This window comes from Gossypium arboreum, chromosome 11 (assembly GCF_025698485.1).
Source record: "Gossypium arboreum isolate Shixiya-1 chromosome 11, ASM2569848v2, whole genome shotgun sequence".
Lineage (NCBI taxonomy): Eukaryota > Viridiplantae > Streptophyta > Magnoliopsida > Malvales > Malvaceae > Gossypium > Gossypium arboreum.
Genome location: NC_069080.1, coordinates 135915810 through 135941147, shown reverse-complemented (window position 1 = coordinate 135941147; position 25338 = coordinate 135915810). Strand labels below are relative to the sequence as shown.

Genomic DNA, 25338 nt, shown 5'->3' with positions numbered 1-25338 from the left:
GAACGAGCTTCTAGGATGGTAGCTTGAATTACCCGGCATTTGTAGGTTGGTCAACTAATATTTGCACTAGCCATATTCAGGTAAGAACTATATAATATGAAGAAGAACACAAAGAATAGGTATTGATATATTAACTACCTAACATCTTAGAATAGATTAGTACATATAACTCTAACTCTATCTAAATTTGTTTTCAATATTAATACAAGCTACAAATAGGTAATAATATGTACACATAAATCAAAGGTTACGATATTTTAATATTTTTACTCAACATTCATGGTCGCTGGGCATTAATTTAGTTGAGTAATAATTAAAATATATTTATTTTATAAAGTAAATTATATTATTTTAAAGATATTTTATTATTTCATATTTTTCATATAGGAAAATAGAAATATTAAACTCTAGTTTTATAGTTTTCAATATTTATATTTTATCATTCAATCAAAATCTCATTTATTAATTATATCAATGTTTTTATAAATAAAGTTATTACATAATTTTATTTTTACTCATATTGTGAGTGTGTGATATGAATGTGTCATAATCAAATACATATAAAAGTAATAATAAGTGCTTATAATATAAGCTAAACTTGAGCTTGATTAAGTCTTTTAAAACATTAAGCTCAAGATAAAAATATCAATTAGTTGAGCTTAATTTATATGCTTATCTCAAACTTTATTGTTATGTTTAATCTTGAATTTAAAATGATATTTAATTTTGATTTTATGAATTTAAGTTCTTTCAGCTATAGTTATTTAAATTAGATTAATCAGTTGGACTAGTTAAACTAAAAATCGGTCTGAAGAAAGAGATTAAATTATAATCAAATCATAAATTAAGAATTGGATGAACCAATAAAAAACTGAATTTTATGTTTTGGGCTAAATTTTTCATGAACCAAACTAGAAAAAAAACACTCAACCAAAACTAAATCAACCAGTCCAAATATGACCAAAAAAAAAAACTCGTTTCTAGACTCTTTATCTTTTTTTTACCCAACCGGTTTTACACTATCATTCTTCATTTCTTTTTGCTGTTTCAATTTGTTTCTTCATCATCGATTGATGTCTTTATAATCATCTTTTATCTTTCATCATCTCCTTCATCATTTGTTTGCTACCTCAAAATAAAAATAAATTAATGAAGTAGTTTTGAAAAAAAATGGATAGATTTGAAAAAGAATACGATGTATTAGAGTCTGAAAGAAATAAAGAATCTGCAACAATTGAGAGTGAGAGTTTTGAATGAGAAGAACATTTAAATTTAAAAAAGAAAAGAGAATCCCCTTGAAATGAAAACCCAAAGTAGTTCTAATTAAAAGGGAAACGATGATTGTTTCTTTTTAAAAAAAAATAAATTTGGAGTGGTTATAGTTTTAGTGGTTATAATTAAATGAGAGTATATGCACCGGTCTATGGGTTCGTTATGCCCAAAAATCCGTATAAAATATAGAAGGGTTTAGATAAAAATATAAGCTCAAAAAATTAGTTTAGTTAAAAAAAATAAGCTCAACAAAAATATAAGCTCACAATTACTACTATTTTGTTGTTATTATTTGGATATTGTATAACTATTATTTTATTGTTAAATTTACTACTATTTTAGAAGCATTTACTTATTATGTTACACGTATCTTAATATTATTTAAGTATAAAATTTTTTAAATTTATTTTCATTTTATTGAAAAACACTTATTTTAATATTTTTAATATTTTTATGTATTATATTTAATTTTTTTAATATAAATCATGTCAAACTCATATTTAACATCTATAATTTTAGAAATTTTTTATTTTTATTTTTTGGAATTGACCCGGCTCATAGAGAAACATATGCGGTGGTGATGAATTAAGAATGCATAGGGAATTGGGTTAGGATTTAAAGAGTGACAGTGACTGTTGGGGACTGTTTGACCCAAAAAAATTTTTGGGACTCGACAGAACTTAATAAATTCAATGTTGTACTGTCAATTCAACCTATTGAATCCCAAAATGGAAATCTAATCGGTATCCAAAATTGAAAATGCCAGTTAGAATTTTAAAACCATGTTGAATGTCTACAGCCTAGAAAAGACAAAATATTTTTACTGAATAACAAGGCAGAAGGTGAATTTAGCGTGTACTTAGGGTTAGGGACAAAATAAGTTCTCGGAAAAGAAAAGAACAAAAGAGAAAGAAAAAAAGCGAGAGACAAAAGTACAAAGCCGTACGTCAAAGTCACACGACTAACCTTAAACGCCAAAATTAACGCAATCTTTCTTTGGAAAAGAGAGCAATGATTAGGGACTACGAAATCCTAATCATGATAGAATTTTAATATATTAAAGATATTTATATTTTATTATTTTATTTAAATAAATCTCCACATTTTCGTATCCAAATATTTGTATCTAAATAAGCTTTCATTATTTTATTTAGTTAAATTATAATTAAAATTGAAATAAGTTTAAATTTTAAGAATAATTATTTGACATATAGATGATAATTTAGGGGCTAAGTTAGAAAACATTTGAAGAGACTAAAATTAAATTTTATATTTTTATGATAGTAAAAATATAATTTTATTATTTTAACAGTTTATATTTTTATAATTTTTAAAGGATTAAATTAAATTTTTATAATTTTTAAAGGATAAAGTATAATTTTATTATTATTAATTTAAAATTTTATAAATTACAAAGTGACTTTAAATGAAAAAAAATTAATTTTGGGGTTAAAGCGCGTGCCAGCTATATATATGACATTTAATTTATATATAAATAAAACTTTTGATATAAATAAATATTTATTCAAAATAATGATTAATTTAAAATACAAATTAAAATGTACTAAACAAGGGCTCTTACTCTGGTTGTTTTACTAGCATACAATTTATTACAAGCGATAAGAGTGCAAGTCCTCCCCGACTACAACTTTTCTTCTTCTTCTTCTTATGTGCAATGGGGAAATACCTTGAGTTGTTGGATGTAGGGATTAGAGTAGTCACCAGGTTCCATTCCCATTGCCCACAAACTGCTCGATTATATTACCATCCTCCACCTTCTTCTAATCCTCAAGCCCACAGCCACCTTGATCCCAGGCTTTGCGGTGACGGCGGTGGCAACGGTGGCTCTGACTCTACCACTCAGCTTCAGGTTCACGACCCAAAGTAGTCAACACTTGGTCTTGACTCTTCCAAACACAAGTTTTTGAGTAAATTTTAGTTTTGAATGATGCTTTTAGTTCATATATTCAATTGAAGTTTGTTTTCTTTTTGTTGTTTATTTATATGATTTTCTTTTTCTAATGGTTATTGATGTTATTTTATTTTCCTTAATGCATGCATGGCTCTTTTACTTTCAGTATCTGTATTTGTGAAGTTCATGTGATGTCTGGGATATTCTCTTTGGATGAATTTTTTTAAACGAATTATCGGTTCGATTTTATTGTCGATTTAATTTTAATTAAATAAATTATTAAAAAATATATAATTATAGAACTCAATTTATTCACCAGCTCAACTGTTTTTTTACCCAGTTGTTATTCTTTCCCTTGCTTCAATGTGATATGATCATTTAAGAGAGAAAAATAAATCATTTGAGAGCAATTATTCTATTCTAGAAAATAAGATTTCTTTAGGTAATTTATAGAAAATAAGATTGTCTTGTAAAGAAGGGTATCATCAGTGTAGTTGGTTCCATATTGATTTGATTTTAGTCGTTTTAGTTCGATTTGATTTTAGTCGTTTTAGTTCGGTTGGTGCGTGCTGCTCTAATGATAAATTGATATAATCAATTTTCTTTTTCACATCGGTTAAAATTTTAGTTAGTACTAATTACAATAATTCGTTTCACTTAATTTCAATTGCATTGGTCAAAACATTATGCATCGATCAGTGCATGAATAATATTAAAAAATAAAAAATTTAAATTTTTAATAGTTTTTTAATCAAAATATTGTATATCGAAATGTGCATGAATGGTATAAATTTAAAATTTATTTAATATCATTCATTTGAAAATATTTTATATACATACATTAAATATTTTAATAAATTTAGAACAATACATATCAATATTAATACATGTTAATTCCAATAGAAAAACAGTACACTCACCAATATGATATAAATAGAATATTGAAAAATGAAAGGGTAGACACTACAATACCGCATAGTTTTTCTTTTTATGTATAGAATAAAAGATCCAACCAATACCTATCAGGTCGGATTTTGCAATCCCTAGCTAAGATCATATAAGCCCGAGCCTTAATAGGGAAGAAAATTTTCCCACCAGCACATGAACACCTTTAATTGGAAAATAAGATAAGTCCCACGAATCAAACAATACACAAAAATTTCTTCTATAAAGTAACAATATGGTTTCTCATATTCCAAAATTTTGTCTATATTTTTACATTCAAGTCCATCACAATGCTAAAGAATAAGAACTAAAGTAAATTACTTGCAAGATGAAGAGTAGGGAAATTCTTGCGATCTCTTGCAAACTACACATAGAATAAAAGAAAAATGGGAAAAAAAATGAATGAATTAAATGCTAAATGGTAACAAACTCAATCAATCTAAATCACAATTACTAAACATCCCAAGAACCAAAAATAGTCCGAAATTTTGTCATCCTCAAGGAACAGTAACTGGAAACTTTTGCTCAAGAATTTAACTGTATACTTTTATAGGACCAACAACTAGCAGCTTTTAGAAAGTTATCATATGGAGTTGAGGCTGGTAAACTGAAGAACGGGGGATGATTATGGTACTCAGTAGCACATGGCATTGGAAGAGTTCCCATCGGTTGTTTGAATAGATTGGTATTGCCAGTTTGCTCAACGATTGGGCCTAACTGCAATTTAAGTTTGGTTGCTAGTGTTAGATGCTTTTTTCGAGCCATTTGTGTTCTTAGTGGTCATAAAACCTGAAAAGTTCTTGCACGGGACAAAACAGAATTTGGAAATAACGAGGCATGCGTATTGATATGGAACTTATAGAGGTTACCTGATTTGTCATGTTATCTTGTCTTAGTTGGGCACTCAACAAATGAGACATCTTCTGCTGCTTCCCTGTTACGAGTGTCTCGCAATGACGGGTGATTTCCTTGTAAGACATGTTGGGTCCGGTGCAGACGGAACTTCTTCCAAACTGATACGCTGTCTCCAAGACCTGTGCAGATAAAGAAAATCATTATGCTTGATGCCATTACCAGTTCTCATGTTATCAATGTTCCGAAGATGTTCTGTTCTTTAAAAGGTGCCTCTCGTGTTTTCAAATAGAGTAAAAAAAAAAAAAAGGGAATGACATTGTTAACTTACTGATTCTAGTAGTTGATTGACATCCATGAGATTTGGCATTTCTCCGGAAAACTCTGAATTGTCCATGATTTGACCTTCGAATGGTTCTACAAAAGCATCATCATCATCATCATCTATTGACAAAATCGGAGCTCCCTGCGAAAGAAATCACTTGAGTTCCAAGCATTGATAGATAAAATTTAGAAGGTGGTGCAAGGATATTTACCTCCTTGATAATAAATTCATTCTCTTCAGCACTGGCTTGATATACTTTATGTGGAGCATCGGTAGGAAACTGTGAACCTAGTGGACACACATCATCAGGCAAGAATTCTCTCAACAGTCGTGCCCGTATACTGGACAATTCAGGCTGCGATATAGTCACCAAAGATTTGTGTAGTGTAATTACAATAGAAAATATAGTTCTTTGATGATGAATTAGGGTCAAAGATTCTCAAAGATTTGGGATAAAATGATTTACCTCCGACAAGTGTCCCAAGCTTTTCACAATCTCGGAAGCAAGGGTTTCCCTATGTTGCTCTGAGGGTAACTGAATTTGCGAGAGAGTCTTTAAAGCCAAAGTATCATCTTCTTTCGATCCATAAACATTTGCTGGCTGGTTGAGTCCAGTGTTAACTGCCTGTAACTTGCGATCGTCCACTAAGCGCAAAAACGGATCAACCTATTCATAATCATAGAACCATGACATCAAAACAAGATATCCGGTTTTGAGATGAAAATAAAATATGGTAAACCCAAATAACCAGTCAGATTCACTCCATTATACATTACAAAATCCAGAAATAAAAAAGGATGAATGTTTTGCATAGAAAAGATAGAAACTTCAACATTATTCCGGATGGAAAAGCAAGTAAGTTTTCATGAATGATTGGTTCCATACCGTTATTTCTGTTAGGGCTGCCTTGGCACAGTCAGCAATAGGGAGAATATTAAATGCTTTTGATGAGAAGAGAATCATCGAAGTTGCCAATGTGAAAAGAGATCTACGACGTGATGGTGGAAGTGGCCCTGCAGCATTAGTGGAAGTACAACTTAAATAGATGACACCTTGATAACAAAATATCAAATTAGTAGCTTCCAATCTTTCTTTCCTTATTAAATAAAACAAAAGAAACTTGTTGTTTCCCTCCTATGAAACTACTTAAGAACGCCATATCTATTAATTGGAGGTAACCTACACAAATATAACAAGAGCCAGTCCACCCGCACAATTGGTTTTTGGTATGATATTCATCCTAAAGTTTAACAAGGTATCAGAGCAGACACTACCCGTGTTTGTTGTCCCCTTGGTGATGTGTTCGTTAAGCCTATACATAAACTTCATGTGACATGATAGGTCCGTTATCCCTACAAGTGAGGAGTATTGTAATAAAGTACAAATCCACATCCATTAAATCAGGGTAACCGGAGCAGAAAATCCATAACAATGGCTTCCCCACTTTCGGACAATTAATTTTAGGTTGTCTGCTTGTCCTAAAATTTAATAAAAATAATAATAAAGTAGAAGAGTTTAAGTCATTAGGAGAGCTTCTTGCATTTCAAATCCACAAAGCCTCGATGTTATCCATGTATACATACACTAAATGTATGTGACTAAGGTTGAATACAATTATAGATTGAATAGGTAATGGTTTTGTTATTTCCATGCAAGATATATCACGATGATTTAGTTTTTTTTTTTTTATTTAATTTATTTATTTTTGTTGAGAGGGGATCATGAAAGCGAAAGGTATGGTGAAGCAAACACTGTAGAAGCCACGACTTTGGACACTCACCTCCTTCATTGAAAGCTATGCTTTGTAGCGAAAAAGCTAGCTGGAAACTACGAACAAGTGCCTCGTTACTAGAATTCTGCATTATATAAATATGAAAATTGAGAAAGTATAAGTCAGAAAGAGAATGAATAGCTGTAGATGCTATTGATACAATGAACCGAAGAAGTTTTCTTGCCAGTAAGTAATTTAAACAATCAACTATACCAATACATTGACTTAATAAGATCTAATGTTGATTTATACATATTTTTTATGTCATACAAAAACGGGACTCTATGCGCTTATGCACTTGCTGACCTATTTGTTTTGGTTATAAGTATTGCGCTTTCGTATGAGGCAGAGTGTTATATGGTGATATATCTCATAATTTTAAGTCTTGAATTTTCGGAAGTTGTGCCTCTCAACCTTTTAACAAAATGGAAACTACTCCAATAATTTCCCCCTTTTTTCTTTCTAAATACGTTAAACCCTCATGGATCTTTTAAAAAAAAATGAAAATTACTCTGATAATTTCCTGCAGAACCTAAAATACTCCACTGTCATCAAGGCCATCATAAAATGTATTACTTGATGAATCAAGAGAGGCAACATAGAACTACTATACCTGGTTTTGAAGCTAATTATGCATTATAAATTAGATTAAAGGACTTGAATGGAAAAAAAACCCTTTTGATAATATTTAAGTTTGGGATGCAAAGAATATGCTTTTGCCAATTATACGTTAAAAACGTGACTGCAAAACCACAACCTCATGCCAAAGAAGTGCCATGCAGGTGTCATCAATTAAGGAATTACCTTGGCTCGAGAGAAAAGCAACACAAGGCTGTAGGTATGAGCGATTGCTTCATAGTTTTGTGGTGTATTTTGAGGGGAGACAGACTGGGCCCAAATTGATGAAAGCAAGAGACTGATCTGGGTGCTACTAAGCCGTAGGGAATTGGCCTCCTGAGGTTTGGTGAATAGAGATAGTCACATAAAAATAGATCACAAATTTAACAAATATCAAATGAATCATAGGGTTAGTCATTTGAACGATTCATTTTACAAGAAGTTTTAAGCATATGTACAAAGATCCAGTCGCTGCTGCTCCAATCAGGTCTTGTACCATCTTACAATGTTACTCGAGATCGGATATAAAGTGTTAGATATACATATGTGTTCGACATGAATGTGTTCATTTCTTTTCAAGATTTTTCATGTATTTAGAGGGTCTTTGAAAGACCATATCCTCATAGTCATGTCTAGATATGTATTAACCATGAAAGAAAAGAAGAGTACTTTTAGAGAGGAACTAGCAAAATACTCACATATTCCGTATTTGAATTGCTTAGAGGATTTTCGTCTGCTTCAGAAGATACCGGAGGACTTCTTGAACTGTATGCTTTACTGTAAGATGACTTTAATCTAATCAGAATCTCATTTTGACTGATTTCTAGTTGCTCCTCACTAGCAATATTTTCTTTGTTCTCTAGAGAAGCATTCTCCCTCGAGAAGGATTTCTCTTTTCTTAACTTCTCGAAAAGGGCAGCTGAAGAAGAAAAAACAGAGACAGTTCTTGAAAGTGTTCTTGGAATACTGGAAGCTTTCAGTTTTACTTCCCTAGTAGAGGATGGATGAGGGCAAACTGAAGATGGCACAAGAACAACAGAAAAGATACGGTGAGCTCCAACACGTACTTCATGGTCAGGGTGTACCATAGCTGGGAGTAATTGATGGAACAGAGCCTCAGGAAATGCCTACAGAAACAAAGGAACATCAAATAAAAAGGGTAAATCCAAAAGAAAAAATGAAAAATACTGGAGATAACACTATGAAATGTTCATCAACAAAAAATAATTAATAAATATGATCACTACCTTGTTTAGATAGGATGGATTTGGAATTGAGGCTACAATTTGAGCAGTACGATAGACAACACAGATTGTAGTTCTTGCTATAGCTGTAATATTTGTGATATTTTCCAACATCATAGCCATAACATCAAGAATTGGAGCGGCATCACCAACCTGTTCACAAGAACAAAAACACTAGTAAAACCCAAAGTACAAAATGCCAGAAAATATTTTCTATACTATAATTTTTACTCGAGAATGAGAAAAAGGTCCCACATTATGTGATAACTGCACAAGACATTTATCCACTGCTTCTTTGAAGTACTTGTTCCAGTTTATAACTTCAGTTCCCATGTTTGAATCATTGAGTGAGCAATGTATGCTCTTTCGTAATTGCCTCATAACATCACTAACTGCACCAAGTATTGCTACAGAAGGCTCAACTTTTGAATCTCGAGCAAGATATGTTGTAACCTCTACAATTTGAAGTTGCATGTCAGGTTGTTTGAGGACATTTTTGTGGTCAAGATGCTTAACTAGTATGGACAGAAGGTAATGTGCATTCTGTCCTGCAAACACGAGAAAACAAATAGTATCAATAGCTCATAAATTAACATGAATCAGAAAACAGATAATTAAAGGGAAAAAAAGTGCATGAGTACCAGAACTATCTATTAAAAGCTGCATTTCCCTTAAGACTGGCAAGGCAAGACCATTGTGAACAGACCATAATTTTTCATTATCAAAGTAACGGAATATAGACTCGAAAATCCGTCGTGCTGTTGTAGCTTCCTTTGCTAGTTTTGCCATGTTATGTAAGCAAACCCTTGACCAAAAGGAGGGATTCCGGGCATCTTCCCTGTTAGGGAAGAAAGAAAAAAGAAACTCACTGTAAGATGATAGTTTAAATAAAGGAAAATCATTTTACACACCGCTTATGGGGTTTTTTAGACTTCACAAGCGGATTTAGAGTGTGACAAGTATTTTATAGGGTGTAGTAAAAAAAAAAAAAAAGTGATACTTGTGCACCCTCAACCCCCTTGTGGAGTCTAAAAAACTCCATGGATGATGTATCAAATAATTACCCTTGAATAAATTGCAAAACTAAATCCAAAACTTGAGTCAAGGGATTACGTTGCCACATTTAGTTCTCCCTTGTCGTTTACAATTGTCCGCCATGAAGGAACTTTTGCGAGAACATTTGGCGATGGAGACATGCGACTCTCAATTTTTTGCACTTCTTGCACCCATCGACTTTGACCACTATTATTTTCCTCTAAATTTTTCATTGGGCCTCCATAATTTTCCAAGACAACTGAAACCATCTGTGTTTGAAAATTGAAAATTCCTTTAATACAAAATGGTATGAAACAACATTCCCCAAACTCAGAGAACTGAAATTAAATTAAAGGTTCTTGAGCAGTACGGCTGCATGCATGATTTTGATAACCAAACCAGGGGAAACAGATGGGTGCTAAAGCATGAAAGAAATCGACTGCACTAAAAGTTACCAAACAGCGAATATACGTTAAGGGATTTACTGCAACAACAGCCCAATTTAGGTAAAATTTTGAGGGAGAGAAGATTTACGAAAGCAAGTGTTAGTATCTTGCTCACAAATGGATTAATCTTTTGGACAGGATACACACAAGTTATTCCACCGCAACATAGAGACCAGAGGTTACTGGAACAGCTTGATCCAATTGCCGGAAGTAATCGATCAAAGGCCAAAGTAAAAAAAATCCAAAATATTGGTAGTCATATTCATCACCTATGAAAGTATTATTCCATGGAAGAAAAGTGAAAACATCACGAAAATAATTTTCTTTGTATTTAAAAGGATCAATAAATAACTCAACTTACATGTAGCTGCTTTGGTCAATTAAAAAAGTAATTAATCACTTCAATCGAGGATTGTAAATGAAATCTATCAATATAACAGAAACATTCGAACATAGGCAATGAAGAAAATAAACAAGTTAACAGCAAAGCAATCAATATGCAAATGATTTGAATAAGTCTGAATCCGCTTACATTATCAAATTCCACCGAAATGTGAGAGTGTTCACCCATAAACCAAATCTACACAAGAAAATAGATAATTGAATGTGCATTAGAGTACTTGTATATACAATTTGGACAGTGAGAAAAATGTTAAACTGTCAGAAGGAAAGGAATAATTGTGAAAGGGAAAATTATAGAAGGCATTCACTCTAAGTAAATGAACTGACATGTTGTAATGCTTCATACTTCCCACACCCAAGAAAAAAAGACCCACCAAGCAAGAATTTTCTTTAGTTGCAATAATTAAGCTAGCCTTCTAGTTTTTCTGGTGTTGACACGTCAAAATTTCAGGTGAAATTACAAGCCTGGTGACAGATAATTATCTGTGGAAAACAATCAACTTACTGACTCTGACATGGCATGCATTAAATGGTCAATGTCGTTTGTCAATCTCAAAATACTATCATTAACATGTCATATGGTACCAAAGCAGCGGTTGCTTGCTAATAACCAAAAGCAGAATATTGAGTAGCCCTAGTGAAGATACAAATAAGTTCTTGGAAACCACTATTATTGTGGCATATCAGAGAATTTATGTTATAAATTTTACAAAAACTTTTTCCAATAAGTCTTCTTTGCTGTTATGAAAAGCTAGACACAGTTGCTACATGCTAGCATTTGAACAATCCAAAATTGAAATAAATAAAATGTTAGCCTCACTGGAACAGCTGAGATTCCTACGTCATAAATTGCCAAAATACATGCACTACTTCAGCATTACTCCCCTCAAACCTAATTCATAGTAATGTAATGCCTAACTTTCTTATTTAGTTTCTTCTGCCTTCACTATATGTTCTGCATATATTATTAGTTAGTTCAGGTTTAGTTTCCCAGAGCCGATATAATTGTTGGTCCAGTTATTTTATTTAAGGTTCACTTTTATCATCTATTTCAAAGAAACTCAACTAAAAGTTCATATTTTCATGCATGTCAAAAGAAGAGCCGTTCACGTGAATGAATACCATTGAAGAAATCGCTTGCAACCCAGCCGCTCGTAAATTTTTCTCCCTTTCACCTTCTCCAGTTTCTTGAGCTAACTGACAAACTTTTGGAATAAAGCCTTCTAAGTTGAACATGCAATTACTATCCTTCTGAAAATTTGGAAAGATAAATATGAGTTTGAAGCCTTTTGCCATAAACCTACTAACTAATAAATATGAAATAACACCAGAAGCATACAAGTAATGCTAAAAGTACCAACCTGATTATTTACAAAGTCGAAAAGAGTCTGACATCCTAGAATTTGCATTTCATCCTGCCGTGTTTGATCTAGCAGGGTCTGTATAATGCTTTGCAAACTACTGGAAAATAGTGTCCTATAACATTATTGATAACCAGAAATCAAGTGAGTTCAAGGAAACACTAAACGTATAAAGAAAATTAAAATTTCTGTCAGCTCATTTGATTGAGATATTGCTCTTGGAATTACAATTTGGAAATTTTCTATCTTTTGGTAGAAGATTGAACATGATTAATATGAACACTTAACCTTTTAGGGAATTATCCAAACAGACTTTTCTTTTTAACAATCCAAACATTGATAAAGAGATATGATCACTTACATATTTATCAATATAAATAACAGGAAAACACTTCAAATTATCAAATTCCAGAATCCAAGCCAGGAGTTCAGGGAAGAATCCGTGAAAGTATAAGTTTCAGCAATAACAGTATCATACTGATAAGAGGTCTTTCCATTATAGAATCAAGTGTATTTTTCCTTGTTGAAGTAGACTTATAATCTCATCTAAGCACAGTACTATAAGAAAATATTATATAAGAATTTGAAGAGTCAAGTTTCCTTGTTTTTGTTTTAACAGTGGTCACTTGGAAAGGGAAGGACATGACAAGTAAAAAAACAAACAAAAGATCCCATGATGCAACAGTCTTGATATAATCCAAAACAGTGAGATACAAAGCCATAGATTTTGCAACAAAAGAAAAACTCACATTTGGTCGTGACAAGAAACCAATAATCTCTTGTAAATGCAAATAACAATTTTCACTGATTGAAAATTCTCATTTCTCAACTCCTTGTAGCACCTTTGCTCAAGGGACTCAGTGATCTGGTCATAAAATTTCCAAGAATCAGTCATAATGGCAATTAACATGATTAACTAGCTATAAAATGCGCACATAGCAAAAACCATTGTTATTCCAATCAATGAACATGAGTATGCCTAGAAAAAATGTAAAAGTAAAAACTGCTAATAATGCCTTTCTTTGACCACAATATTATTTAATTTCAAAATACTTCAGGTATTTTATCAGATATCGTGATAGTAAGAAAACTTCGATCCAGTGGCAAAGAGGATAGTTATAAGGAGTTAATGAATGCAATAGTACAAAGCTAAGCATGAAGTAGTTCATATACAACTAATCTGGATCAGAATACATGATAGATAAGCTTGCATAAGTCTCATACTAATGCATATGACCAAGCACTATACTACAGTTAAATATCGAGAATAATTAGAATATTTATTGGCTTAACAAATGACTATCCAATTGGAGGTCAGTATGTTACAACTATCAATGTGTTTCAGTCAACATTTGGCTCAGTTTTATACACAATGCCAATTTTGCTATCTGATCACTACTACATATTTTAGCCTATCATAGCTCTCTAAGATACCTGCATGCTTTAAGATCTGATCATGACAGGCTTTAAAACCGTTTCCAAAAATTCTGCAGAAAGATAGGTTCCATGTTTTCAAAACAAAGTGTTTAGCTTCTTTCAAAAGTACAAACTTTTGAAGGTTTCTGAGCTTTCCTATAGGATTTTACAAACATGCTCCATTTGCAGCCTGTCTTTTCACTGAGGAGTAACTCACCAAAATTTATTTGTACCTTATTTCTCAAGAATGTTTTTTAAATCTCATGAAATATATATATATATATTTAAAAAAAGTGCAAAGTGGAGGCATTTGTCACAACCAGATATCAACATGCATTTCATCAATAAGTATTAAGATTACGAGAACAACAAATGTTGCACAAATGTTACACATCAAAAGCATTATCCTGAGGCTTGCAAATATATTATACCTTTGGGATGCGTAAAGGATTTTTTGAAGCATATTCACATAGTTTTCCTATCTTGCGATCATTTGGACCATCCTCCTATAACAGAAAGTTCAACATGATTAATAAAACTGACGGAAATAGTTCATAACAACAGACAAATAAGTACTAAAGATGCAATCCTCATCCATTATAAAGCTCAAGAATGATTAAAATGAGTGAACCACCATCTTATAACTATGTTTGCTTAACTAAACCCTATTTAATGATCAAATTAAAGTACTTCTAATTAATCTGTCACTGCGCATCGGCCACCAACATGGCTACATTATAAGTAGAACACATGCAGTCAAAATACAATGATAAGCCATATAATACTACAGTTTAAAAATGGAAAAAGAGCAAACCTTTTTGCGAGGAAATATATCGGCAATCAGCACCTTGTACCTCTTGACAGGTTGCCGAGACCTTGTACGCAATGAAGGGCAAAAGAAACACAAGCTACCACATGCAGGCATGACTTGCCTCGAGATCACACCGGAGATGAAGCTCATTCTTTTTCTAATATTTTTCGTATTTTATATTATAAAAACTAGCTAAAACTAACCTTTCAATATCTCTTGGCTTTCTTTCCCTCCAAAAATCAATAAAAATGAAGCCTGGACTTCAATGCCCAGAAGGGAAAGAAAGCTTGACAAACAATTAATCTACCTCTGAAATCCAATCACCAACCTGTGAATAACGTTCATGGTAATCAAAAACCAAACCAAATTCTATGGATCATAAAGTAAATAGTAACGCAATCATGCACTTGGGTTCATAAAACTTTGATCAAACTGTTTAAAACTTCAAAAAAAAAGGGGGGGGGGTATCAACAAAATGCAAAATTGAATCAAAATTAAATAAAAACCCAACAACAAAAAGGAATTGATTACATAGAACCAACAAAAGGGTATCTAAAAAAATGCAGATTTTGATCAAATTAAAAACAAATAACCGATTTTAAAATTTGGGTTTTCATCAGAAACAAACAAAAAAAAAATCACAAAATTTACCTCGAATCAATGTCGGAAAGTGCAAGAACAGAGGCTGGAAATTTGTCTAAGCCATGAAATACATTACCGCGTTTCCAGCATTTCCCAAATCTGCTAAACAACTACCAATTTCTTCTCTCTAAAATTATGCACTAAATTATTAAATTATAATAATGTAAATTGAGTTTCTTTAATGCTATATAATTCAATTCGCGTTAGCCGGCTGCTATTATATATGTGTTGAACACATTCTAACTGGATTATTATATGGGCCTCATTGCATAAACAAATCAAATAATAATAATTACTGATATATATGGTATTAATTTTGAAAGGCCATTTCAAGTCATTGGATTTGATTGAATTTCTTGTTTAAATATAATCCATTAATTAATTATTTGTTTTAATGTTAGTTTGCCGCACGAACGTGCTGTGATGTCTTTCGTTCTTAGACCGTTATTTACCCGGATTTTCTTCTGTTTTGTTCTTAGACCGGTCTATGCGTTGAGTGGCTGGTTCAATAGACCCGGTCTGATTTTGATTTTTTTAGCAATGTTTTTTAAATTGAATTGATGATTTAACTTATTATATTATCGATTTTTATTTAATTAATCTAGAAAAAGTATTTTATTAATTTTAGATTTATCTAGAAATAAAAATAGAAATAAAGATTCTAAAATGTAAGTAAAAAAGGATTAAAAATATATATAAATATAAATAATGAAGTAAACATAAATTGTATATTTTGATATAGGTTGACCTTTTCTCACTTTTTTTTTAATTTTTTTAAAGTATTTTAGTGAATTGGGTTGGTTTGATTTTTTTGAGTTTAACCCAAATTTAAACAGTTTACTTTAAAATCGATTTAATCTTTTGTTCAGATCAATTTGATCGATGTAGACAATGATTTTAGATTAAATATATTTTGGTCGGATTTTAATTTAATTAATTAAACTATTAATGAAAATTTAATTATGAAACACGTTTCAAGTGGAGTTGAATTTGGATTTAAGCTTAGAATTTTTTTTAAATCGAATTATGATCCTAGCCATTAACAAGTCTATTTTTATATGTTTTATCCCTTGTATTATTTTTATTTTTATTAATTTTGTTAATAAAATTTAAAACATTTATTGATAATAAATAATAATAATAATAAAATATTTAAGCACAATAATTAAAGTAAAAATCACTTTTGTTTCTTTTCCCATTTTTACCTTTAAAGGAAGCTTCTTTCATTTCAATCTAATTATTATTATTTTGAAAAATAATTATTATACTTTAAATTGGCAATCATTTTAGGACTATGATATCCGTTAGGTTAACTTTAACTAACATGCAAGGAATCAATTACCATTGGGCTATAGAGATATTGCTTAAATAATGTAGGCTTAACTATATTTTTAAAAAAATTTTATATATTTTGAAATTTATATCACATAAATTGTATAAACTATGCTTTTAAATAAATTCAATAATTCATGTATTTATATTATTTTATCATGTCATAATTATGTTTAAATTATTTTAATATTTTTATATATTTGATATACTAACAACTCACGTAAAATAAATTTTGGAAACATTCTTAATTCGTATGATGTTTTACTTTATATTTATTTAATGTTACATTTTGTGTTTCATAATTATAAATAGGTACACTATTAAGCAATGGTCTAAAGTGCAGTTCCTACACTTGATTATGTTTGAAAATATCCAACTTACTAAATTTACCTATATTTATAAATTATTAATCTAAATATGTTTAACTCCACTTATATTTTTTAATATAATTATTTTTATTTTATATTTAAGAATTACATATATATTCTTCATATTAAATTTCTGGATACAAACATGTTTTCTTATTTACATGTTAATATATTATATTTACTTTTCACATAAATTAATACATCAAAAATAAAGATTGAAATCAAGCTTTGAATAATAACCTGATCCATATCTAGATAAATATATTATTTTATCCAATACCAATTTTTAGTCAAATTTCAAGCAGAAATTTAAGCTTGTCTCGAAGTCATCCTTCAGAAAATAATTTTATGGTTAAAGGAATGTTTTCTTTCTCCTTCTATAAAAATGGCAAAAATTTAAAATTAAAATATTTGTAAATATTTAAATTATTACCATTTTGTGAATTTAAATATTGTAAATCGGATTAAGTTATTGTGTGCTTAAGTTAATGCAAATAAAGTGTGCTTAATTTAAGAAACAAAGAAAATTTTCCTTCTAATTTAAAAGGAAAAAGCAAATTACAAAACTACCCTTTTTCTTTTCATTCTATCTATTTTCCTACAAAAGAGGAAAACTATTTTTTTCTTCAAAAAAAAAAAAAAGGCAAATGCAGGCCTCTGTTCAGTGCAATGGCTAAACAACAACACTTCTCTTGTCCGATGGTGTGCGTTCAACTGTTTTTCCCGTAGAGTGGCCAGTCTTACTGCTACTCCCGCTGGCCATTCTCGGAACAGAACGTTGCATTATCCGGATTGGAATTCCACCCATATCGAAATCTTCCTTCAAAGATTTGGTTAGAAACCTTACATATGTATCAGAGAGCTTGGTGTTACCGCTGACGAAAGCGACGAAAGTGGGAGGCCGAGCTTTCACCTGAGTGAAGTACTTGATCTTGGTTTGAGAACCTTGGTCTTTCCATGAATGCCGGCTTGCAACCTAAACCAACAACAGATTGAAACAGACAAACAGATTGACCTTTGAGTGAACAAATTACACACTTTTTGGACTTTAAGATAAGAATTAAAAGCAGAATATGTCGGCCACAGACCTTACGCAACCAACGGTTAAGACGTGCAGTGGACAACCTTAAACACCATTTCTCGTATGCAGCGATGACTTGAGACATAACAGCAGCACGCCCTCTTCCATCTATTGCAGAGATGAACAGAACTGGTATCCCGGTTATCTGTTGGCAAGGCCATGGTAACATAAAAAGATCTAATGGTAATTATCGAGTACATAATAAAATCAACAAAAAAATGATTTGTTAATTATCAAAATTCGGAATTAAAAATAATGATTATGCTGACAAACCTGGGGTATAACCATCTGAATTTCTTGAGGAACAGCTTCTTTGACTCTTTTATACAATGCAGAATTTCTTGGCCCCTTTAGAAGATCCATCTTGTTCACAACTACAACCAGACCACGACCTTCTTCCACCGCTTGTCTTGCTATAACAACTTCGGCATGTGTCATGCTGCGCCGAGCTTTTGCAATCTGAATATCGTGTAATGGGAAGTATTAGATGTAAGAAAAGCTCACCCTGTTGTTACAATATTCAATGTGCACGTAATTCCATATCATCAAAAGGTACTATATGTTGTACTGAATGATCATGAACCACCTTTGGATAGGAACAAAAACATGTATCTAATTCAATGAAATTTGAGGCACTCGGTTCTTGAGATCCGACAATATCTTGATTCAACTATAAGTAACATGGATATTTATAGATAGCTCACTAACAACTTTGTAAGCAAGCAAGTTTACTCGGACTTGAGTGTTGGACACAAGGATGTGACTGAGACGAGTATGTCAGATTTTCTAATTTTTCATGTATATCCATGCATTTGACACAAGTGTCGGACACAGGTTCTTCAAGAAAAAATTCAGAGCAACGTAGACCTAAAGCTTCCAAACATATGATACATCATATGTCCATCATATTGAAAAGGATTAACCTCCAAACATCATTTAAGGATATAAGACAGTATATATAGCGTATGACATACCTCTTCAGCATCAAGAACCAAAGCAACTATATGAGCTCTCATCAGATTTTTTCTTGATTGCATAACACTCAATGAATTAGGTCCTTTATGCCGATCACCTCTTTGCAACCAACCAGCGGTATCAACCTGAGAAACAAACCACAGCAAAAACGGGATAAGAAATGCTTAAACTAAAAGCTGGTTCATCCAAAGACTTGAATGAAAAGACCACAAATAGAATTAAAGCAGATGGTATCAGACTAGCCAAGGGAGGATTCTTTGTAAAATTCAGATTTAGATTAGTCATTATGATAATTAAAGGGAAAACTGACCTTATGATAACTCCCATGAGGATAACACTCGGAAGAGCCTCGATAATTTAGATAGTTAAATAAACAAAAGAAATGGTACATCAAACATCAACTTTTTGAGAGCTTCTATTTTGGTAGATACCATTATTTACTTTCTATGAATAAAATCTTTTAAACTGTATTCATTTGTGCTCATCGAGTATCAGAATTTGGAAAGAAAGAAATGTACACTTGATATTGAACTAAGAATTAAAACAAGCAATATATATATATACCAGATATACAGTTCTCCCTTGATATTGAAACTGTGCCCTCACTGAATCTCTAGTCAAACCAGCTTCAGGACCAACCAAAACACGATCTTCTTGTAACAACACATTTAGTAACGTAGACTTCCCGACATTGGGTCGTCCAACAATAGCCAATTGTAGTGGCAACTTAGACTCATCATCCTTAGAAGAACCGTTACCCTGGCTGAGGTTTTCATCTTGGCTACTTTTGCCTAGTACAAATCAAAGGCAAACATGATGAGATAGAGACAACAGGGAGAAGCAAGAATGAGTGCCTTCAAAAGAAGTGTACGAAGTACCTGGGCTATGATACACTTGATCCTAAAAATCCACCATAGTTGACAAAAGAAAGTGAAACCTAAGCTAAGGGCATATTTGGTAAACATCGAAAAATTCTCAATTGGTTTAAATGAAAACTATTAATGGGTTAATGTTATCAATGTGTATGATAACTTATTTTAATAAATGGAAAATTTTCAATCATTTTTCAATCCTAAGCCGTTAAAAGGTGCTCACTAAATTCAACCATTTTTAGCTCAAGGAAAAAAATTCTCATTTAATTACATTATCCTTGTCTTCTTTTCCTTTTAGCTATATTTTACTTTCATTAATGTAATATACTTATTAAAAAATCATTATAATATCTATTCATAATTTATTTTAAGTAGAATACCAAACAAAGGTCAAATGTTAATCACAAGAAGACAGCTATCTTGATCATGAACAAAAAAGAGTTTTAACGACAACAGAAGTGCTTACCATCTAAAACTTTGGCCATGTAATTCTCAAGCATTGGCCAAAGAGATTCATGAAGTGCCGTCATTCCCAGACCAGTCTCAGCAGATATAGCAATTGGTTCCCCAAATCCTAATTTCAGGGCTTCTGTAGCAGCTTCGGCAAAAGAATCCGGATCTTTATGAAGCGATTCAGATTTATTCATGGCTACTATAGGATTGATTCCTGGCGCATGCTTGCGTAACCACTTTCCAACCTCTTGATCCAATGGATGCAGCCCAGTTCTAGACTCAAGGAAGTACAAAAAAATAAATTTAGTTTGCACATACAGGAGAGAGGGAGATCGAGAGAACTCAAAACAATGCCCTGAAAACTTTTGCACCTAAATAATACAGAGAAGATAGAAGTGCACAACAGCAAAACCAATAGTGTGATTTAGAGATGTCAAAGAAATTGATATGATGTAGTGTCTTCTCATAATTTTCAAATAAAATTTTTAAATGTAAATATAAGAAAATGTCTCAAACTTTCAAAGTAATCAAGCTATACAATATTATACCATACAAAATGTGGTTACAATAAGGGAAGAAAAATGCATCAGCGAACCAGAAGCATAAAATTGACTTAAACCACCTTTTCATAAACCGGATGTTTACCCAACATAAATGGGCACATTCTCATCTTGTTTTCTCACCTTCCAAAACAAAGAAATCCTATTTTGTTGTTTTCCAACTTCAATTTTGCTTCATACTCTGTTAAGGAAGTATTATCCTCTTGCTTCTGAATAAGTAATAAATCAAATAGGAGAAGCTAACAACTAAGAACCAGAGAAAATATGAAACAAACCTTGCCCAGCCAATCATGTATGCAATGCAGCAGAAGATAAGAGAAACTGACATACATCACACTTCAAACCACTATCTAGACAATAGAATTGGCAAAATAGAAATCTCCTATGATGCAGCCATTTTCATTAAAATCCTCTAAAGATAGATGATAATCTCAAACCTAACCAAATTACCTAATATGCACCAAATGACATGTGTGATTTTATGTGACTCCCTTTCATTTTAAAGCACAGTAATTTCACTGCTTTAGAGCTTTCAAATTCATTCCAGACTGTTGCTCACGTTGCACCCAAAATTATGCATGCTCTGTTTTCCACTAGTGCTATTATGATGCCCCAATGTAGAGAATTTTTAAGTTTTAAATAAACTCTAGCTTTATATTATTTATTTTGCAAATCCCTTTAATACCATATTTTAATTTCTCAGATACATCATAAGTAAATATCTAATACATGTACAAAAAGGGGATCCACAATGAAGACCAACCTGACATCAATAAGAAAAATTGCAAACTGAGTTCTAGCAAGCACATTTGCTGTCATGGCAGCTGTTCTATTAAGAATAGATCCAGATGTTGCTTCCGTTTCCAAGCCAGCAGAATCCAATACTCTAAACCGCAGATCCCCCAATTTAGCAAGACCTTCCCTTATGTCTCTAGTGACATGATCATCAGGTGTGTTGTACACAAGAGCCTCTCTCCTCCTTATCAAGCTAAACAATATTTGACCAGAATAAATAAAAAGAACAAATAGAGAACATCAAAAAAAAAAAAAGTGTGTGGTGCATTGAAAAAGACATTAGTACATTACTAACCGGTTAAACAATGCAGACTTCCCTACATTGGGGCGACCAATAATCATTACAGTGGGAAGCAGATTAATGTCTAATTTGGTGAAATCAATAGATTTTTGGTTGGCAAGCATAGCCTCTTCGAGAGTCTTGGAATTAGGTTTAGACACATCATCTTCAGAGACAGCAAATGAACAAAATCTCAAAGTAGCTGGAATCGAACTCCGAAAGTTGTTAAGCAGATGAGCACTTCCATAACTCTTGAAAAGAGATGGTCCTGCAAAAGCCAGTCAAAAGCTTACCAACCCAAAAAAGATCATTCTGATGAAATAAATCTATCTATAAAAAAAACAAAACTTACTGACAGAAAATGAAAAGATGGGACAAGCAGAAGGGGTGGAAGTGTTGGTCTTATGGAGCAGCAGGCTGAAAATAACAGGGTGCTACTTTTGGGCCAATGAATCTTTTCCTCATTTCAGGTTTCAGCAACAGAATGCTTTGTTACACTTTCAAAGAGTTGGGAAGAGGGAGGGAAGCAAGCAAATGGTATAACCACACAGCTTATAGGACCTCACCCACCTAGAAGAAAAGTCACACCATAGTCTAACCCTCTTTTCTTTGTTTCCCCTTTTCTTTGTCCTTCTTTCTTCCTTCCTTCTCAAAACTCTCCATTTCCACCCTTTTATATTTCAAAATTTTATTTATTTTATTTAGTTACCCTTCCTCTTCATCTCTCTAACCTTCAAACTTTCTCTCTGTATTTTAAAATCCAAAGGCAGCAACTCTAAACCTAAATCTTGAAGACCATCAGCCAAGCAACCACTCACCATTGCCATCTGCCGTTAGCTGGATTCAAGATTGTGGTGAACTTTACCTATACACTCCTATAGGCCTCTTCTTTTCCTTTCCACCCTTGGTTTTCTCTAAAGGGTCTCTAAACCTGTAGATTTAGAACCAAAACCCGAAGTTTTCACCAAAAAGGAAAAGGAAAAAACCTGCCGGCTCTACTTCACAACCAAAAATCAGCACCCTGTAGCTTTTCTTTCTGAATTCCACCTTAAAGCATCCCATATTTCTAAGAAAAATCCTAAATCTCGAGGCCCTAGCATCCTCTAAGCCATCATTCCACCTCTAAGCTCACCTGAAAAACCTTTCCCCGGTTCCCTCTTCATCTCTTATTATTCCAAGGTTTAAACATTAAGATCCCATTGAAACCACCCACACCCACCCCAAAAAACAAATAAATAAATAAAACTATCAGGACATCTTTAATTAGGTCAACAAACTGCATCATAAGATTTGCTGCTATCCTGTGATCTAGAACCAAAGATTCATTAACACATTTCTGCTCCCTAATAACTAGCTTATCTCCGATTGCAAAATCTCATATTAGTTTGTTGAGCTCAACTCTCATTCCTAGAAAAACAGCATGTAATCAAAGTTTCATCTTCAACTTGATTATTTAATAAGTGAAAACTTAGGTTGAAGGCAAATTCCATCTTTTAATGTAGAAAAGAAAGAAGTATAAAGCCTGCATTAGCACCTTGTTCGATCTTTGAACCATCAAATACTAAGGTACACCAAAGTTTATATAACAAACTTATAAATAAACAAATAAGTAGACAAGTAGAGAGTGAAATAGATTGTACCTACAGAAGAAAGATGGCGCGTGGAAGCCCCAGGAAGAGTGATTGCACCTTTTCTTGCAAACTAGGAAAAAAGCAATTATGTCAAAGGACAACAAAAATAGTTTAAGGTGCAGAAATGCAACAAAATCATTGAGAAAGAAGGAAGGGAAAAAACTTGTATTGAGCAAAAATTAGAACATGAAAAAGAAAATGATGAATGGAAGAAGGGGGAAATCAAGAGCATCACTACACCAAAAATGACTATATGAAGCAAGCATGTCACTATATTCTTTAAACCCAATTTTCTGAAGCCCCTTCATCAATACCTACAAATCTCTAACCACCAAACCTTCTAAATAAATTTCTATTCTGCGTGTGGGTCATTTGAGGGAAAGAAAAGGAAGACAGAGCCTGAGGGGGATGGGGATGGGGAATGAAGATTATAGCATTGAAAGTAAGAGAACTAAAAGAGGCTACAATTCTTTCAACTTCTTTAGCTTCTTTAAAATAAATAAATATTCTGGGAATTTTGAGCTTTGGCAGGGTTCCTTTTACTGTGAGATGAATTTGAGTTTTGGTAGGGTTCCATTAGCATTTCACTAAACTTAGCCCATTCTCTTCAAGGCTCAAGCAATCTTAAGTCTAAACCTCAATAAAAAAGTCACAGTACTACTTATTACAAAACAAAATAAAGAACATTAAAAACAATTACACAACTGCTCTGCATCAAAGGTGTTACATGTTTATAAAGAAACGCAAGGGTGTCCTGATTTACTTGCTTTTTTGGCTAAGCAAAGTAGCGGGGAGCTCATATGTTTAGAGCAATCTTCTTTGCAAGTAGTGCATTGTATATGTTAGAAGAATGTTGGGGTCTAATGTAGTTTAGTAGTAGACTTAGTTAAAACTTCAATAAAATTGAAAGAAAGAAACAACTGTTATCTAAGTTTTGAGCTGCTCCTTAGCATTAACTTCAATAAACAAGCTCTTTATTTCACTAGCGAAAGATAATTTTGAACGTCAAATTTCAGAATAATCTTAATCCAACACAATATATCAAAACATGTCACTGAAACCTTCTATTCAAACAAATTTCAATCATATAGCAAATATAAAAAAATGTGATTCAATTTTCAAGTTCTTTTATAACCAATAAATTAAACTGAAACAATCAAGATTTCCAGAAATCAAAAGAGAAAGAGAGAGTTACCAGAGAGAAAGGAGCTTTGAAGTGCTTAACAAGAGCTGAACTACACTGATTCTCTCCGGAGCCATGCCAGTGATGTCTCCTTATATATTCCCTCGCTGCCGCCGCAGCCGCCGCCGTACTTCTAAATCCATAGCGGTTCCCATTCATTTCCTGTTTCTGCTGATCAATTCAAAAAAACTCTCGGTTTTCCTTCAACGCGATTGCGACAACAATAAAAACACTAAACCTCGTCTCGCCGCCGGCAACCAGGCTACAATCACCGTCCGGACTGATTCTCCGACGATGGTTCAGTAAGATTGTTTAATATAATTTATATAAAGGGAAAAAAAGAACAAGGAAAGAAGGCTGTAAGCCACCGCCATAGAATAGAGAAGCTAGCTAACTGACTTTAATTCGGTTCTTCCCTAGCGGGTTGGATTTTTTAAAAAGAAAAAAATATATATATAAACAGTTTAGTTTCGGGATATTAAAAAATTGAGTTAATTTAACTTTTAGTCCCTAACTTTTTCAATTAGTTCCATTTTAATACTTACACCTTTTCTTGGTCCATTTTAGTACCTGAATTTAGCAACTAGGGCCGTTTTTGGTATTTAAACTTAGATTTATTACAAACTCATCAATTTCTTTCTTATTTTTCCAAATAAATTGTGCCCATAAATTAAATTCAAGACTTGACGTCAACCAAGATTTCATTTTAACGAAAATCTTTTATTATTACATTACGAGATATGTTAACACAAACG

At 32.4% G+C, this 25338-nt stretch overlaps 2 protein-coding genes across 2 annotated transcripts; both read right to left on the bottom strand.

Annotated features, from left to right (window-relative positions):
• Positions 1–4343: 4343 nt before the first annotated feature.
• On the bottom strand, positions 4344–15609 carry LOC108470962 (protein SEMI-ROLLED LEAF 2-like). Its single transcript, XM_017772501.2, has 20 exons — positions 15063–15609; positions 14415–14739; positions 14032–14106; positions 12934–13049; positions 12185–12299; positions 11946–12074; positions 10954–11001; positions 10054–10244; positions 9582–9778; positions 9196–9488; positions 8944–9093; positions 8395–8823; positions 7883–8032; positions 7088–7163; positions 6193–6320; positions 5773–5973; positions 5518–5661; positions 5313–5447; positions 4999–5163; positions 4344–4846 (listed from the first exon to the last, which is right to left on the bottom strand). The coding sequence occupies exons 2-20, from the start codon at positions 14559–14561 to the stop codon at positions 4655–4657; spliced, it is 3081 nt and encodes a 1026-aa protein (XP_017627990.1). The 5' UTR covers positions 14562–14739; positions 15063–15609; the 3' UTR covers positions 4344–4654.
• Positions 15610–17148: 1539 nt separating this feature from the next.
• LOC108470370 (uncharacterized) lies at positions 17149–25007 on the bottom strand. Its single transcript, XM_053021632.1, has 10 exons — positions 24596–25007; positions 23410–23470; positions 21785–22037; positions 21458–21682; positions 20148–20407; positions 19374–19600; positions 18809–18934; positions 18108–18293; positions 17842–17979; positions 17149–17729 (listed from the first exon to the last, which is right to left on the bottom strand). Exons 1-10 carry the CDS (start codon positions 24740–24742, stop codon positions 17427–17429), a joined length of 1926 nt encoding a protein of 641 aa, XP_052877592.1. The 5' UTR covers positions 24743–25007; the 3' UTR covers positions 17149–17426.
• Between the last annotated feature and the right edge of the window lie 331 nt (positions 25008–25338).

Coding starts and splice junctions, on each gene's coding strand:
- LOC108470962 (XM_017772501.2), bottom strand. CDS start 14,561: ATGAGCTTCATCTCCGGTGTGATCTCGAGGCAAGTCATGCCTGCATGT. Junction 13,050..14,031: donor ATCCTTTACGCATCCCAAAG/GTATAATATATT, acceptor TTTTATGACCAG/ATCACTGAGTCCCTTGAGCA. Junction 5,662..5,772: donor GCTTGGGACACTTGTCGGAG/GTAAATCATTTT, acceptor ACTATATCGCAG/CCTGAATTGTCCAGTATACG.
- LOC108470370 (XM_053021632.1), bottom strand. CDS start 24,742: ATGAATGGGAACCGCTATGGATTTAGAAGTACGGCGGCGGCTGCGGCG. Junction 22,038..23,409: donor GCGCCATCTTTCTTCTGTAG/GTACAATCTATT, acceptor TGGCTTTTGCAG/GACCATCTCTTTTCAAGAGT. Junction 17,980..18,107: donor TTCAGATGGTTATACCCCAG/GTTTGTCAGCAT, acceptor CCTTGCCAACAG/ATAACCGGGATACCAGTTCT.